Source organism: Anarrhichthys ocellatus, unplaced genomic scaffold (genome assembly GCF_004355925.1).
Source record: "Anarrhichthys ocellatus isolate YVR2014 unplaced genomic scaffold, GSC_Weel_1.0 scaffold52, whole genome shotgun sequence".
In the NCBI taxonomy this organism is placed as follows: domain Eukaryota; kingdom Metazoa; phylum Chordata; class Actinopteri; order Perciformes; family Anarhichadidae; genus Anarrhichthys; species Anarrhichthys ocellatus.
In genome coordinates, this window is record NW_022280082.1 from 2,251,079 (window position 1) to 2,263,476 (window position 12,398).

A 12,398-nucleotide genomic window follows, 5' to 3' on the forward strand; every position below is an offset into this window, starting at 1 on the left:
TATCTATCTATCTATCTATCTATCTATCTATCTATCTATCTATCTATCTATCTATCTATCTATCTATATCTAACTGTATCTAACTGTTTGTCCGTCTATCTGTCTCTCTACCTATCCATCAATATATTTATACACTTTTATCTATTCCGTAAAATAATAACAATGAGAAAAGCATTGCAATCAATCAATTTTTTTCTTCCTTACTGCCATACTATTTTGTCTAACTGTTTGATTGTCAACTTCATGTTGTTTACAAACCCTCTCCAAAATGCCATAAATAGTCTATAATTCTAGTGGAGGAACCGTATTGTTTATGCATTTACTTAAAGGTATTCAATTTAGTATTATTATTTTGTTTTATTATTTATATATTATCCATGGGGCAATATTTAACAGTACACTACAGAAAAAAACAACAACAAATATATGTAGGATAAAACAAAAATCAAAGAACTCATTACATGTTCAGTTTAAGACAAGACTGGACCCCGAGGGACGGAACTGGTGCATCACCCCAACAACAGACAACAAAGTTATATGTTGAACTAAAATACATTTCACATGCAGTTGGAAGATTTTTGGATTAGAAATGTATTGGTAAATTGAAAAAAAAAAGGCTCCATGCATTGTGCAAAACGTCTTTCAAATAATTAGTTTAAGTTTTGGAAGATATAATTAAAGATGCTTGTGCTTAGCTGTGTATTTTCTTTTAGCTCTACCAAAAGAAGACAAGTTCCCTAATGAACAACAGGATACTTACATGAAGGCTGGTCAAATGTAAGAATCAGTCAGACTTTGTAATTTGGGTGCACTGACCCTTCAACACAGCGGACACTCTTTACATGTCTACTGTACTGTGGAGGGTGCAGACATATGCAGCTTCTCATTTAAAACCATGACTTGAAACAGGCCCCTGACAGAGAGCCATTTGAAAATGTACATATCAGAGCAGACATGACAGCAAAAGTACAGAGTCAAACCGACATGCAGAGGAAAAACATGATGCTGGTTCAATCTGTTTACATTAGAATAAAGAAAATGCAGTACAACCGTGCCAATAAGAGCCTGAAGACATGCTGGGTGAACAAAACAAAGTAACAAACATGGCTCAAATAAATTGTGTGAGAGTAAAGTCAGACAGCGCTGTTCCACAGTGGTCCCGGAAAGATGACAGGTTTGGCCACAGAGTGTAGTTTATTTTGAAAAATGAAATGTTTGTTATGGCTTATGGATTCTGTGACTGTTGGATCCCGCTGGCCTCGGATCAGCGCTCTTTTGCCATGCTGTCATATATTTGGGATGATGATGTCAACAGTGTCTCTGACAGATCCCTGATTGTTGGTTTCGACATCTTGCACACACACACGCACACCCACGCACACACACAAGCAAATGCATCTTAGACTCTTCCTCCTGCTGTTGTGTCCGTCACATGCATACAAATGCAATTTGTTTATATGATTTAAATGGCTTCTTGGTAATATTATGTGGAATGAAAAGAGCCAACGTTTCCCTGGCACCAAACACACAATCACTGCAAAAAAAGAGCTCTGCTCTTTGTGGCCTTGGCTGACACATCGGCTGGCAGACCCAGAAAGAGAAAGCTGCCGACATACTGGCAGAGCAAAAATGAAAAACGCAGGGATCAGAGGAAAAAAGGAGGCTGTGATATACATTTTCTTACTTTCTCTCTCCATTTGTCTGTTTAATTGGTAGCTGGAGATTATCCCAGCTGCCGGAAAACATGGATGCAGTATTGATGTCATACATGCATTAGCGGCCTCTATCTCATCAGTTATTGGGAACAAGACGATTCAGGGAGCTGAATCAAACAACAAAATAAGTAATTTATCCCTGCCCTCTAGACGGACACATGGAAGAGTTTTCTGACCTGACACCTCTAGGACAGCATCACATGTCTGTGCCTTCCAAAAGCAACACAAGTTAAAAAGTAAAAGAGTTTTATGATGTGGCAGCACTGTTTAAGGTTTGGTTAAGGTACAAAACTCACTTGGTTAAGGGAGACATTGTGGTTTGGGTTGAAATGAGTAATTTGTAAAGGTTGAGAGAATTTTTGGTTTGGATGACAATGACTTCACTACTTCATTAAGGTTAGCTTTGTTGTCGTGGTTACAATGATAAACATATGGTCAAGGTTCGGGATCGATTGAGGTCATGCTTGGAAAAACAAACCAACACTGACTGTTGGGTGCAAACGGAAATGAATAGTGGTGTTAAAGTTTCTCTGGAAGAGGACGAGTTCGTGCAGCGATAAAGACACGTCCCTCTCTGGCTTCCCACCACATTGGAAGTACGTTTTTCTTGCTTTCGGGTGTGATAATAAAAGTTAATCGAGCAAAAAAAAACAGGTCAAAATCAATATAAGATGTACAACTTAAAGATGATGAAATTATTTTATAAAAATCAGGGTGTTACGTACATAAGAAGCAGTAAAATGATCCACTAAAACGACACTTTCAACTGCTGCTCTGTGTTCCTAAATAGAACGTGGGAATGTTTAATCAGTTCAAGTACAACAAGACCAGCTTCCATGAAACATTAAAAGTAGTCTTTGGGTATAGAAGGCGACAAAAGACAGGGTATCGGTTCCTCCCAAACAACGATATGATGCCATGCGTATGTGGGCATGACATCACACGGTGACTGACGTGTGTGTGTGTGTGTTTTGGCACTGCATTGGGAGGGTCAAATTCAAACCTTTGGCATGGCCTGTGGACAGGCACTGGCAAGGCAAACTGGCAACTCTAAGATAGAGAGAGAGAATAACAATTACTGTATTCATTGTCACTGAGACAGTCTTCATCAAACCAGTCAGGTAAAATGGCCCTTGATGCTTGTCTGGAATTGTTCCATAAAGTTAAATGATGTTAAAATGAACTTATTTTTGTATTTTTGTATCTTTTATTTTACCAGGAATATTTGGAGTTGGTTTATTCGTAGGGCTGCAGATGTCTGCCACTTCCGCGACTCATTGGGCCTCATTGCACGAACATTGCACAGACACGGAGACGACCGAAGCCGCTGCTCTGGTAACGTTTCCTGCAAATGCCCCAACCAACCAATAAGCGTCACTAGTGCACCTAAAAGGATATGATCCCTCACTGGCTTCCCACCCCATTGATAGCAATGTTTTCTGGCTGTTCAGTGCAGACGGCAAACATGCGGAAAATAATCTGAAAATGATTGTGCAACAAAAATATGTGACAAATAAACTTAATGGGCATTGTTATGACGGGAAGGTTTGGGGAATTTCCAGCACAGTTATTTTCCGTCACAGTGTCAGTTGGTTTCTAGTCCTGTTTGACTTCTACCCGCTGTGCCGACCCCCTCTCCTTCCGGCAGCAGACTCAGGCCTGAACCTTGCTGCTCAGTGATTGACACATTCTGGCAGAATAAATTAAAACCTCAAGCTGTGACAGATCCCGAAATAGCAGGAAGCTGACGCTGACCTAAAGTCTCTTGTGCCACATGTCAGCAAGCTTAAAAAACTTGGCAGAACATTCTGCACAAAGGAAGCATGTGCAGGTGTTTGTGCGTTTCTGGTGCGTAAATACTGTACATGAGTCAACAAGCGCTAATCCACGTTGATGCTTTACCTACACTTGCAGTGTCAGCAATTAATCCTACAGGTGGTCTTAAACTGAATCCATCTGCCGCAGTTTCACTGCTTTTTATTAAATCTTGCGGAAATCAATTTCAACTAGTTCAATTAAACTGAAACCACTTTGGAATTTGAAGGCAGTGGCAGATGGATCTATTTCTTCAGCCAGCTGTTCTCTGGAGGGTGACTCTGGGGTGGGGGGCTAAGCCCCAAGATGTTTAGTGGCGTAGGACTGCGGGTCCCTTTGCCAAGTCACAGAACTCCTGGTTCTTGCCAAGCAGGGGGTGGGTGAGAGAAAATACCATTTAGCTGGCTGGTATTTATAGATATGTTAAGAACTTGTGCTCAGGCCGGGCCGAGGTGCTGACGACGTAAAACGAGAGGACGCTTCCAGAAGTCGAGTGTCAGGGCACACAGATAAAAATACCCGGTGAAAGATGGGCCTGGTCATTAGTGGCGCAGTCTGGCATGTGACATGGCAGCATTTCAGAGGTGATTTACGATTATTACTACAGCTAACCTATACCTCTCCCTTTCCTGCCCCCACCCTCCATCCCAAATTGGTTTGCCAAATGGAATGGTGCATGGGGTTTATTTCAGGGGCGCAGTGCACAGAATTTTAGACTTTGGCAAAGTGCCACAGTTGGGTTTCATATTTTATCACATTATCAAAAGAAACACAAAAGCGGTGTTTAAATAATCTATCCTGTTAATTAAGAAGGTAGGTGCACGAGTCGAATGCATGCTACATTACTACTCATGTTTCTGACCTATGCAGGTGCAAGGGTTATTTTTATGACCATGTTAAAACAGTGTTGATTTGCATATGACATGACTTACTATTGGATATATATATATATATATATATAATTAATTCTGCATTAAAATGATGTGAGAGATAGAGAGAGAGGAATAATGAGCTCATTGCAGAACGCTGCCTTGCTTAATTGGCAGAGCGAGCTGCCACAGGGAGGAACAAAGGAAACATTTAACACATCGTAAATTCCTGTAACGTCCTGCCGAGGAGCTGCCGCTCTAGTTACACTTGCAACTTTTTTTCGCTGACTGTCCGGCAACAGAAAGAGCCAAACATGATATATTAGTAAAAGACAGCTAAAGCAACATACTAATTAGGCTTTTTCTCCATGTTTTAGGTTTCTTTATGGCCTCCCATCATCATTGCAAAATATTTGTTTATTCTTCAGAAACATATAAAATAAGGAATCAGATGGGCAGACAGTGGATTTCAGTCTCAGGTGCTTCCAACCGTCATGTGGCAGGAAAAGTTCTTTCGATTTCAAATGAAGACATTTAACATTTAAAAGCTTGACATACGCTTTAACAAAAAGATATCTGGCATTAACACGCAAAGCCTTTCAGACATAATCAGAGCTATTTATCACGTAAAGAACATGACTGATGTTTTCTTCTCCTCATCTGAAGTAGTGTGTATTGAATATCGAGCCCAGATTTAGACTTGTATAGTGTTTCTCAGATAGGAAAGCTGTGCAGCTGAATGCTGTTAACGCACACCAATGCAGCACTTCTCTCCAAGAGTCTGCAGAGAAGTGCTACAATGTCTCGCTGAATTCCTTCCCAGTCTTTTTTGTCCCTCATGGCAAATGATGGAGCATATGCTTTACTCGCCGAGATGGTGATCAAGTGTGTGAGAGCAGTTGAGGGAAGAGATGGAAAGAGGGAGGGAGAGAGAGAGTGTGATTTTGTCCCACATTTAGCTTCCTCGGAGACTCCTCACTCGAGTGGAAGCATGATACAGTACAGTACGTCCCACATAGATGTGTACACCGTGTGTCTGTGTGTGAACACAACAAGTACTGCATGTGTGTGGGTTTTTCTTTGGGGGGTTTCGGGGGGTATCAGGCCAAGGAAATTAGTTTACCATCAGCTGTCCTCTGGCTTTCATTCGGTCCCAGCCGCTGTCCAGTATTTCTTCCAGCTCCCTCCACCTAATGGCGTTTTACTGCACCACCCTCGGGAGGCTACTGTGGCCAGATCCAGAACATTTGGCTTTATGTGGATTGAATGTTTTATGGTTATGGACATAATATTTAACTATAGGAACAGTCTCACATGAATCCACCCCCACACCCCTATCCTCAGCCCTAATAATAATTACACCAGCATATGAAAGGTAAGTGGGAAAAGTCTGTAGGAGAGCACAAAGTTATGTAACTGCTCATACTGTTAAGCAGCGGTGGAATGTAACTAAGTAGATTTACTCAAGTACTGTACTTAAATATAAATAGAAGTATCTTACATGAGTATCTTTTTATACTTCTACTCTACTACATTTCTGAGGGGAATATTGTAGCCTATAGGTTTTCTTTCATTGCAATTATTTGGCAGTTTTAGTTACTTTATAAATTAAGACATAATATCTGAAAAGGTACAGTTGAAACCACTGGTCAATTAATCAATGGATGGAAATTGTATTGGCACCTATTTTATTGATTGCTGTTATTTTTCATGCAAAAGCATTTCATTGTTCCATTTTCACAAATGTGAGGATTTGCTGCTCTTCTTTTTTATTATTTTGATTCATTTTTACAAAAATATTGAGGTTTGGACTGTTGGTTGGACAAAACAAACATTATGAAGTACTTTGGACTTGGCAATTGGGACGGCATTTCTACCAATTTTCCAAATTTTTACAAACCAAACAAACCATAATGGAAGAAATCATCAGCAGATTAATCCGTAATTAAAATAATCATTAGTTACAGATATTAAATAGTTAAGATTGACCTACAGCAGTAAAAATCCATAATTTCCATCAATGCATGAGTAATAAAAATCTGATGGCATTTTTATGAATTGGATACTTTTACTTTATATACTTTAAGTACTTTTTACTGAGTATTTTTACATTATAGTGTTAATACTTGTACTTATAGGATCTGAATACTCAAGTAGGACAAAAATGTAACTGTGTGCATGGATTTATTAAGTCTTCTCTTTGAAGTTTGTATCACAAAGGGAGAGAGAGAGAGAGAGAGAGAGAGAGAGAGAGAGAGAGAGAGACAGAGACAGAGAGAGAGAGAGATCAGCTGATCACATGGTGTGCTGTCATGTTAAAACAGTTAGACTTTGATAGCTGTTGCTGCAGTGGTCAGGGGTCAAATCATGTGTGATTTTTACTGCTGTGAGTTCAATGTGTGCAGCTTATGTGTGTGCATATGAGATAAAGAGAGAGAGAGAGAGAAAGAGGGAGAGAACTGCCATTATAAATTATAAAATGTGAGTGTTTTGTACATGTGAGCAAATCTCTTTGCATTAGTTATCACCCCAGAAACAGCTGATATTAGATCCTGCAACTAAAAATAGCCTTGCACTCAATGCTGTCTTCAAGATTGTAAACTGAACTTGTGAACGGTTCACCATGCTGCGTTGTCTGATGTTATTGCCACCATCTACTCCCACCACTGAGTATTGATGAGGTATCTTGTAAATGTTGAATACCAGCTAAGATCCAAGTGTTTCACAGGAATTCTTGATAAAATTGGGTCTCGTTTGGGGAAAAATACCAGCTGGATGCAGGGTTTTTTCGCATGTGGTCATAAAGACATATGTATCCTGTATGTACCTATCAAACAAAGACACCCTCTCCACACCTGTGGAATCCTGGGAAACCTGATATATTTTATAATCATTTTAAAAGTCTTCAACCCTAGATCTCACATGTTTTGTGAAGTTCTTATTTTAGATTAAATGATGTTATGTTATATATATTATCACAATTGATAGAAGTCATTTTTCACCAAAGTCGGAGCAGTGTATTACTCATTAGATGATCACACCTACACAAAGAGTGACCTTCATCTGATTTGTCTTGCAGTTTCTAGCTTAATGTTACTCTTCTCTCTTCTTCATCACCCGGATGAGGGTGTTTCTAACGTGCACAGGGCAGGACGGAACTGCAAGAGATTTTTCAAAAAAACGAAAACTTTAACTCCTCCTATTTTGCAAAGAAGTCAGGAAGAAGAGTCGGGAGGTTAGCGCCTAAAGCTGCTTCTGTATTTGAAAACAAAACAAATGAGGAAGGGAATAGGACGCGTTTTATGTAACAAGGGGTTTATGAGTGTTTTTGTTTTTTTTGACCTAAAAGTACCGAACCTGAGCACTGGCCGAGCAAATACCAGTGAATCTGTGAAAGCGAAAGTAGTCTGACAGCCACGTGAGACATCAACAGAATGGCTGCTAACGCATCGCCGTCAGAAATGGATTATACCTGCCCTGTGTGCTGCGATATATTTAAGGATCCTGTTGTCTTGTTGTGCGGTCACAGCTTCTGTAAGCACTGTCTTCAGGAGTGGTGGAGACAGAGTGGACAACAGACGTGCCCGGTCTGTAAGCAAATGTTTCCAATGGCTCAGCCTACACGTAATCTGGCACTGAGAGACGTTTCTGAGGCCTTGAGGCGGGAGAAGATTCAGAGTGCTAACTCAAGATCTACGGAGATCTGCAGACTGCATGGTGAGAAACTCAAGCTCTTCTGTCAGGACGATCGACAGCTCATCTGTGTGATTTGTAGGGATGCACAAAAACACAAGAAACACAACATCGTCCCCATCGACGAAGCAGTCAAACCCTGTAAGGTAAGCAGATATGTATAGTTTAATGAAAACACCGATAAATGTCTTTAGTAGTTTTTATAATTCTTTATATTGCACAATGCAGGCAAATGTGTTGCTAATCCACTGTTTACTCTGCATTTAATTTATACACCTTTAATTTCTATAGGCCCCACTCAAGCTTAAGATGATGCATTTAAAAACCAAACTGGGGAAATTTAAAGCACAAAAATCCAAGTGTGACAAAATTGCCGGCCACATCAAGGTAAGTCTCAGGCATTATGGTTATATCGGCAAAAAGCAACATGTGCTACCTTCGTAAAAACAATGTGTTTCTCCTCCTCAGCTGCAGGCTCAGCAGACTGAGAAGACAATCAAAGAGGAGTTTCAGAAGCTCTACCAGTTCCTGCAGGCAGAGGAGGCTGCTAGGATGGATGCAGTGAGGAAGGAGGCAAAGTTCAAGAGTGTAGCAATGGCCATCAGGATTGTGAATTTGACTGCAGAGATCTCCTCCCTCACAGACAAAATCAAAGCCATAGAGACTGAGATGAAAGCTGAGGACATTTCATTTATGATGGTACTGGTTACCTGTGTGAATTCATATTCTAATCTAAATATTGAATATTTAAAGAAATGTATAGGTATTGATTTGTTATTCTGTTTTCTCTTTATTTGACAGAATGTCAAATCCACCATGGAGCGGTAAGTTGTTTCCTGAACACTATCTATCAAAGTACAGCTGAGTGACAGTCAGGGCTGATGGGAGGTAGGGACATTATGTGGGAATGATGCACTCTGCCACTGACATGTCAAATTACTAGAGGGGTCACTGATGATTTAGCCAGAGAAAATGCACCAAATAAAAAGACAACCAATGTGGGGTATTTCAAAATATTTGACTGGTATTTGGTGGCTGCTTAATATTCCTTCAGATCCCAATGCAACCTACCAGACCCAGAGACTCCATCAGGAGCCCTGATCGATGAGGCCAAACATGTGGGGAACCTGCTGTTCACAGTCTGGAAGAAGATGAAGGACATAATCCAATACAGTAAGAAGTGTTTCTGCCATATGTTTACATTTTAATCTGCAGTATCATGTACAGGTGACCAATGAAATGTATCACCAAATAAACACCAGGCTGTTCTCTTAATGCCTTAAGTTAAACTTTTACCTTTTATTTTAATAAACATCTGACCAAATGTTCCCTTTTGTTTCTATATTTTCTCTGAAGGTCCTGTGACTCTGGACCCCAACACTAGCGGCTCACTATTGATCATATCAGAACACATGACCCGTTCAACAGAAAGCAGCAAGGACCAGCCGCTTCCTGAAAACCCAGAAAGACACTGCAGAGATGTCATTCTTGGCTCTGAAGGCTTTAGCTCTGGAAAACACAGCTGGGAGGTGGAGGTGGGAGGTTATTGGACAGTTGGTGTTGCTGCTAGAAGCAAGGATCTACTCTCTGAAAAGGTCTGGGGCATCTTCTCGTGTTGTTGTACTCCATTCCTTTGTGGACGTCATTATCAGAAAGCTGATGGTATTGTATCCGAAGATCCACTTCCCCAAAAGGTCAGCGTGCAGCTCGATTATGACAAAGGAATAATATCATTTTTTGATCTCGACAGGAAAACACTCGCACACACCATCAAATACACTTTCAAAGAAACTGTATTTCCGTATTTCGGTGCGAATGCAAAACTCCTTCCAGCTGAATTTTCAGTGAGGATAAGAAAACCCAGACCAACGTTCAGCATTACATGACTAACAACAAGATGAGGCCTTATTTTGGGACCTTAAGCGTTAACAATATGACTCTGATTTCAGTATACTAATAAACTTTGTCTATCTCTGTATCTTCTTCACATGTTATGTGGTCAACCAAAGAAACGTGAACAGTAATTGTTATCAATCATCACAGATGGTTTTCCTGGTTCCAATTTGGTTTAGTCCGCCTTAAAGCGGCACTGCAGTGATTTTATCAGGCGGCAACCGCACATTTTGTAAAATAAAGCCAATGCAGAAGTGTTTTAATCTGGCATTAACCCATACTAGGGACAAAAGGCGAATGCAACAGACTATTAGAGTTGAATCATGTAAATATGTTATCAGATTAAGACAATGTTCCTGTTTTCAATATAATAATAATAATAATACATTTTATTTATATAGCGCTTTTCAGAGTACTCAAAGACACTTTAAATTAAAATCATTATATATAAAAGCAATACACTAAAAACATAAAATACACAATATCGGTCACACATTAAAAGCAATTTTGAACAGGTGGGTTTTGATTTGAGATTTGAATGTGGAAAGGTCAGTGCAGTCTCGGATATGTTTGGGGAGAGAGTTCCAGAGTTCCAATATGTTTCCCTGTTGTGGGGGAGTTCTTATCTGAACTGAGGGTGTAAGGTTCATTTACAGATTTTTTTTTTTTTTTGGGTAAAATCTGTGATTTGGGGCTATATAAACAAAACTTAGCTTGTACGTGCTTCAATATCAAGTCAAATGTATTTCAAGTAATTACTTCAAGAGCTCTTATGTACATGCCAGCTGTTGGGCAATGAATAAAATAGTCAAACTTAGCTCTACAGCATCTGGTCTGGTGCAATTGCCGATCACGCAGGGTGTCTACAGTAACGTGGCTCTTTTGATTGTTCTTAAGAAAAAGCCTTGAGGTTGAAAAAACAAACAAATAAACAAATATGCAGCTCTCAGCCAGTCTCAACGTCGTCATTAGGAATCTCCAGAGCATGCACGCATAGCAGAGAGATGAATCATTCTCTCTCTGACACACTCACACACATGAGTCTGAATCCCCACACTGATACTGAATCTCAATGGTATTACAGCTGGAATGCCTGCTATGTTTTTTCAACTAATGAAAGAATGAAGAAAAACAAACAGAGGGGCCAAATTAAAAGAGAAAAAAAAGCATTGAGAGAAGAAAACACACTGAGGTAAAAGAGGAAATAGAGCGAGAAAAGAACGAAAGAGTGTCTCTTGTCCAATTTGTATTCCTCTGCATGTTTTACATGATCAGTGTTTCTGAGTCTCTTCTCTCAGCTAATGAAGGTTGAAGATCAAGAGCTGACTGACACAACATTTGCCCCGATTACCTAAGATGAATTTCATTCGAATTAGAAAAAGCTATAGAGAAAGAGTGTCAGCCGGAGTGATTACTCATCTGTGAATTTAATCAGGCAAAGTGTACTTTTCAAGTTTTAATTTCAGTATTGGACACGAAGATGTTTTCATACTTTTATTCCAAATTTAATTCAAGACTGTGGGGGAATTTGGCGACTTGGCATCAATCCATCATTTTATAAGTAGGCATCTTTATAGGGTTCAATTTTCTGTCAGATTTCACATTTCGAATAAAAAATTTGCATTTTTATTTTTTTAAATACTTTTCTCTCTACAAATCATCATTTCTGTATAAACCATTACTCCAGTTCAAAGGAATGGCAGCAATCCAGCGTAGCCAACTTTTTTCTTTCTTTCTCAAAATCCCATTTGAACGATCAATCATTCGATGTTTACCAGAGAGCACCAAGGAGCCACTGAGCAGAATACGTCAGATGTTATTTTACTGAAAGTCCCGTGTTTCTCCTAATCAGATGAAATAAACACATTAATCTGGGGGATTTCAAAGTGCTGGCCATTGTTTTTGTAACCGGGTGGAAAGTACTTTTGTCCCAAAACATTATGAAGAGAATCTATCACATTTAACAACAGTGATTTTAACTAAACTAAAAGGCAAATCAAAGGTATTTGTGTGTATGTGTGTGTGTGTGTGTGTGTACTGTATGTGAGCGTTCTACTTATAAATCATACGTGTGAGAGATAAAGTCGATGAAAAAGAATGAAACGGGATGATGGAGAGATCCAAGGCGGCCCATCTCCTGGTGATCAGAGGGACAACATGGCTCTGAACTGGGGCCAAAACAGTAAGCAGATGTCAAGTTAAGAGACAAATAGAAAGAATACAAGAGAGACAGAGAGAGAGATGTGTCAAAGGCCTGAAGGTTTGAGACAGAAGACACTCAATAACTATTTCGTTTGACTTGGCTTTTGAGGAGAAGACAGAGTGTGTGTGTGTGTGTGTGTGTTCAGGAAAGATTCGCAAATATAGATGGCGGACCGGAGAGAGAATAACTGTTACACAATGCTGAAGCAAG

General features: G+C 39.7%; 1 protein-coding gene across 1 annotated transcript; it reads left to right on the top strand.

Moving 5' to 3' along the window:
• The first annotated feature begins 7,598 nt into the window (after nucleotides 1-7,598).
• LOC116396028 (tripartite motif-containing protein 35-like) lies at nucleotides 7,599-10,406 on the top strand. The gene is made up of 6 exons (XM_031870377.1): nucleotides 7,599-8,238; nucleotides 8,384-8,479; nucleotides 8,561-8,791; nucleotides 8,894-8,916; nucleotides 9,147-9,265; nucleotides 9,449-10,406. Exons 1-6 carry the CDS (start codon nucleotides 7,834-7,836, stop codon nucleotides 9,976-9,978), a joined length of 1,404 nt encoding a protein of 467 aa, XP_031726237.1. The 5' UTR covers nucleotides 7,599-7,833; the 3' UTR covers nucleotides 9,979-10,406.
• Nucleotides 10,407-12,398: the final 1,992 nt, after the last annotated feature.

Excerpts from the sequence above, each read along its gene's own strand:
- LOC116396028 (XM_031870377.1), top strand. The coding sequence starts at position 7,834 with ATGGCTGCTAACGCATCGCCGTCAGAAATGGATTATACCTGCCCTGTG. Across the intron at positions 8,239-8,383 it reads AAGCAGTCAAACCCTGTAAG|GCCCCACTCAAGCTTAAGAT; the intron begins GTAAGCAGATAT and ends TAATTTCTATAG. Across the intron at positions 8,792-8,893 it reads AGGACATTTCATTTATGATG|AATGTCAAATCCACCATGGA; the intron begins GTACTGGTTACC and ends TTTATTTGACAG.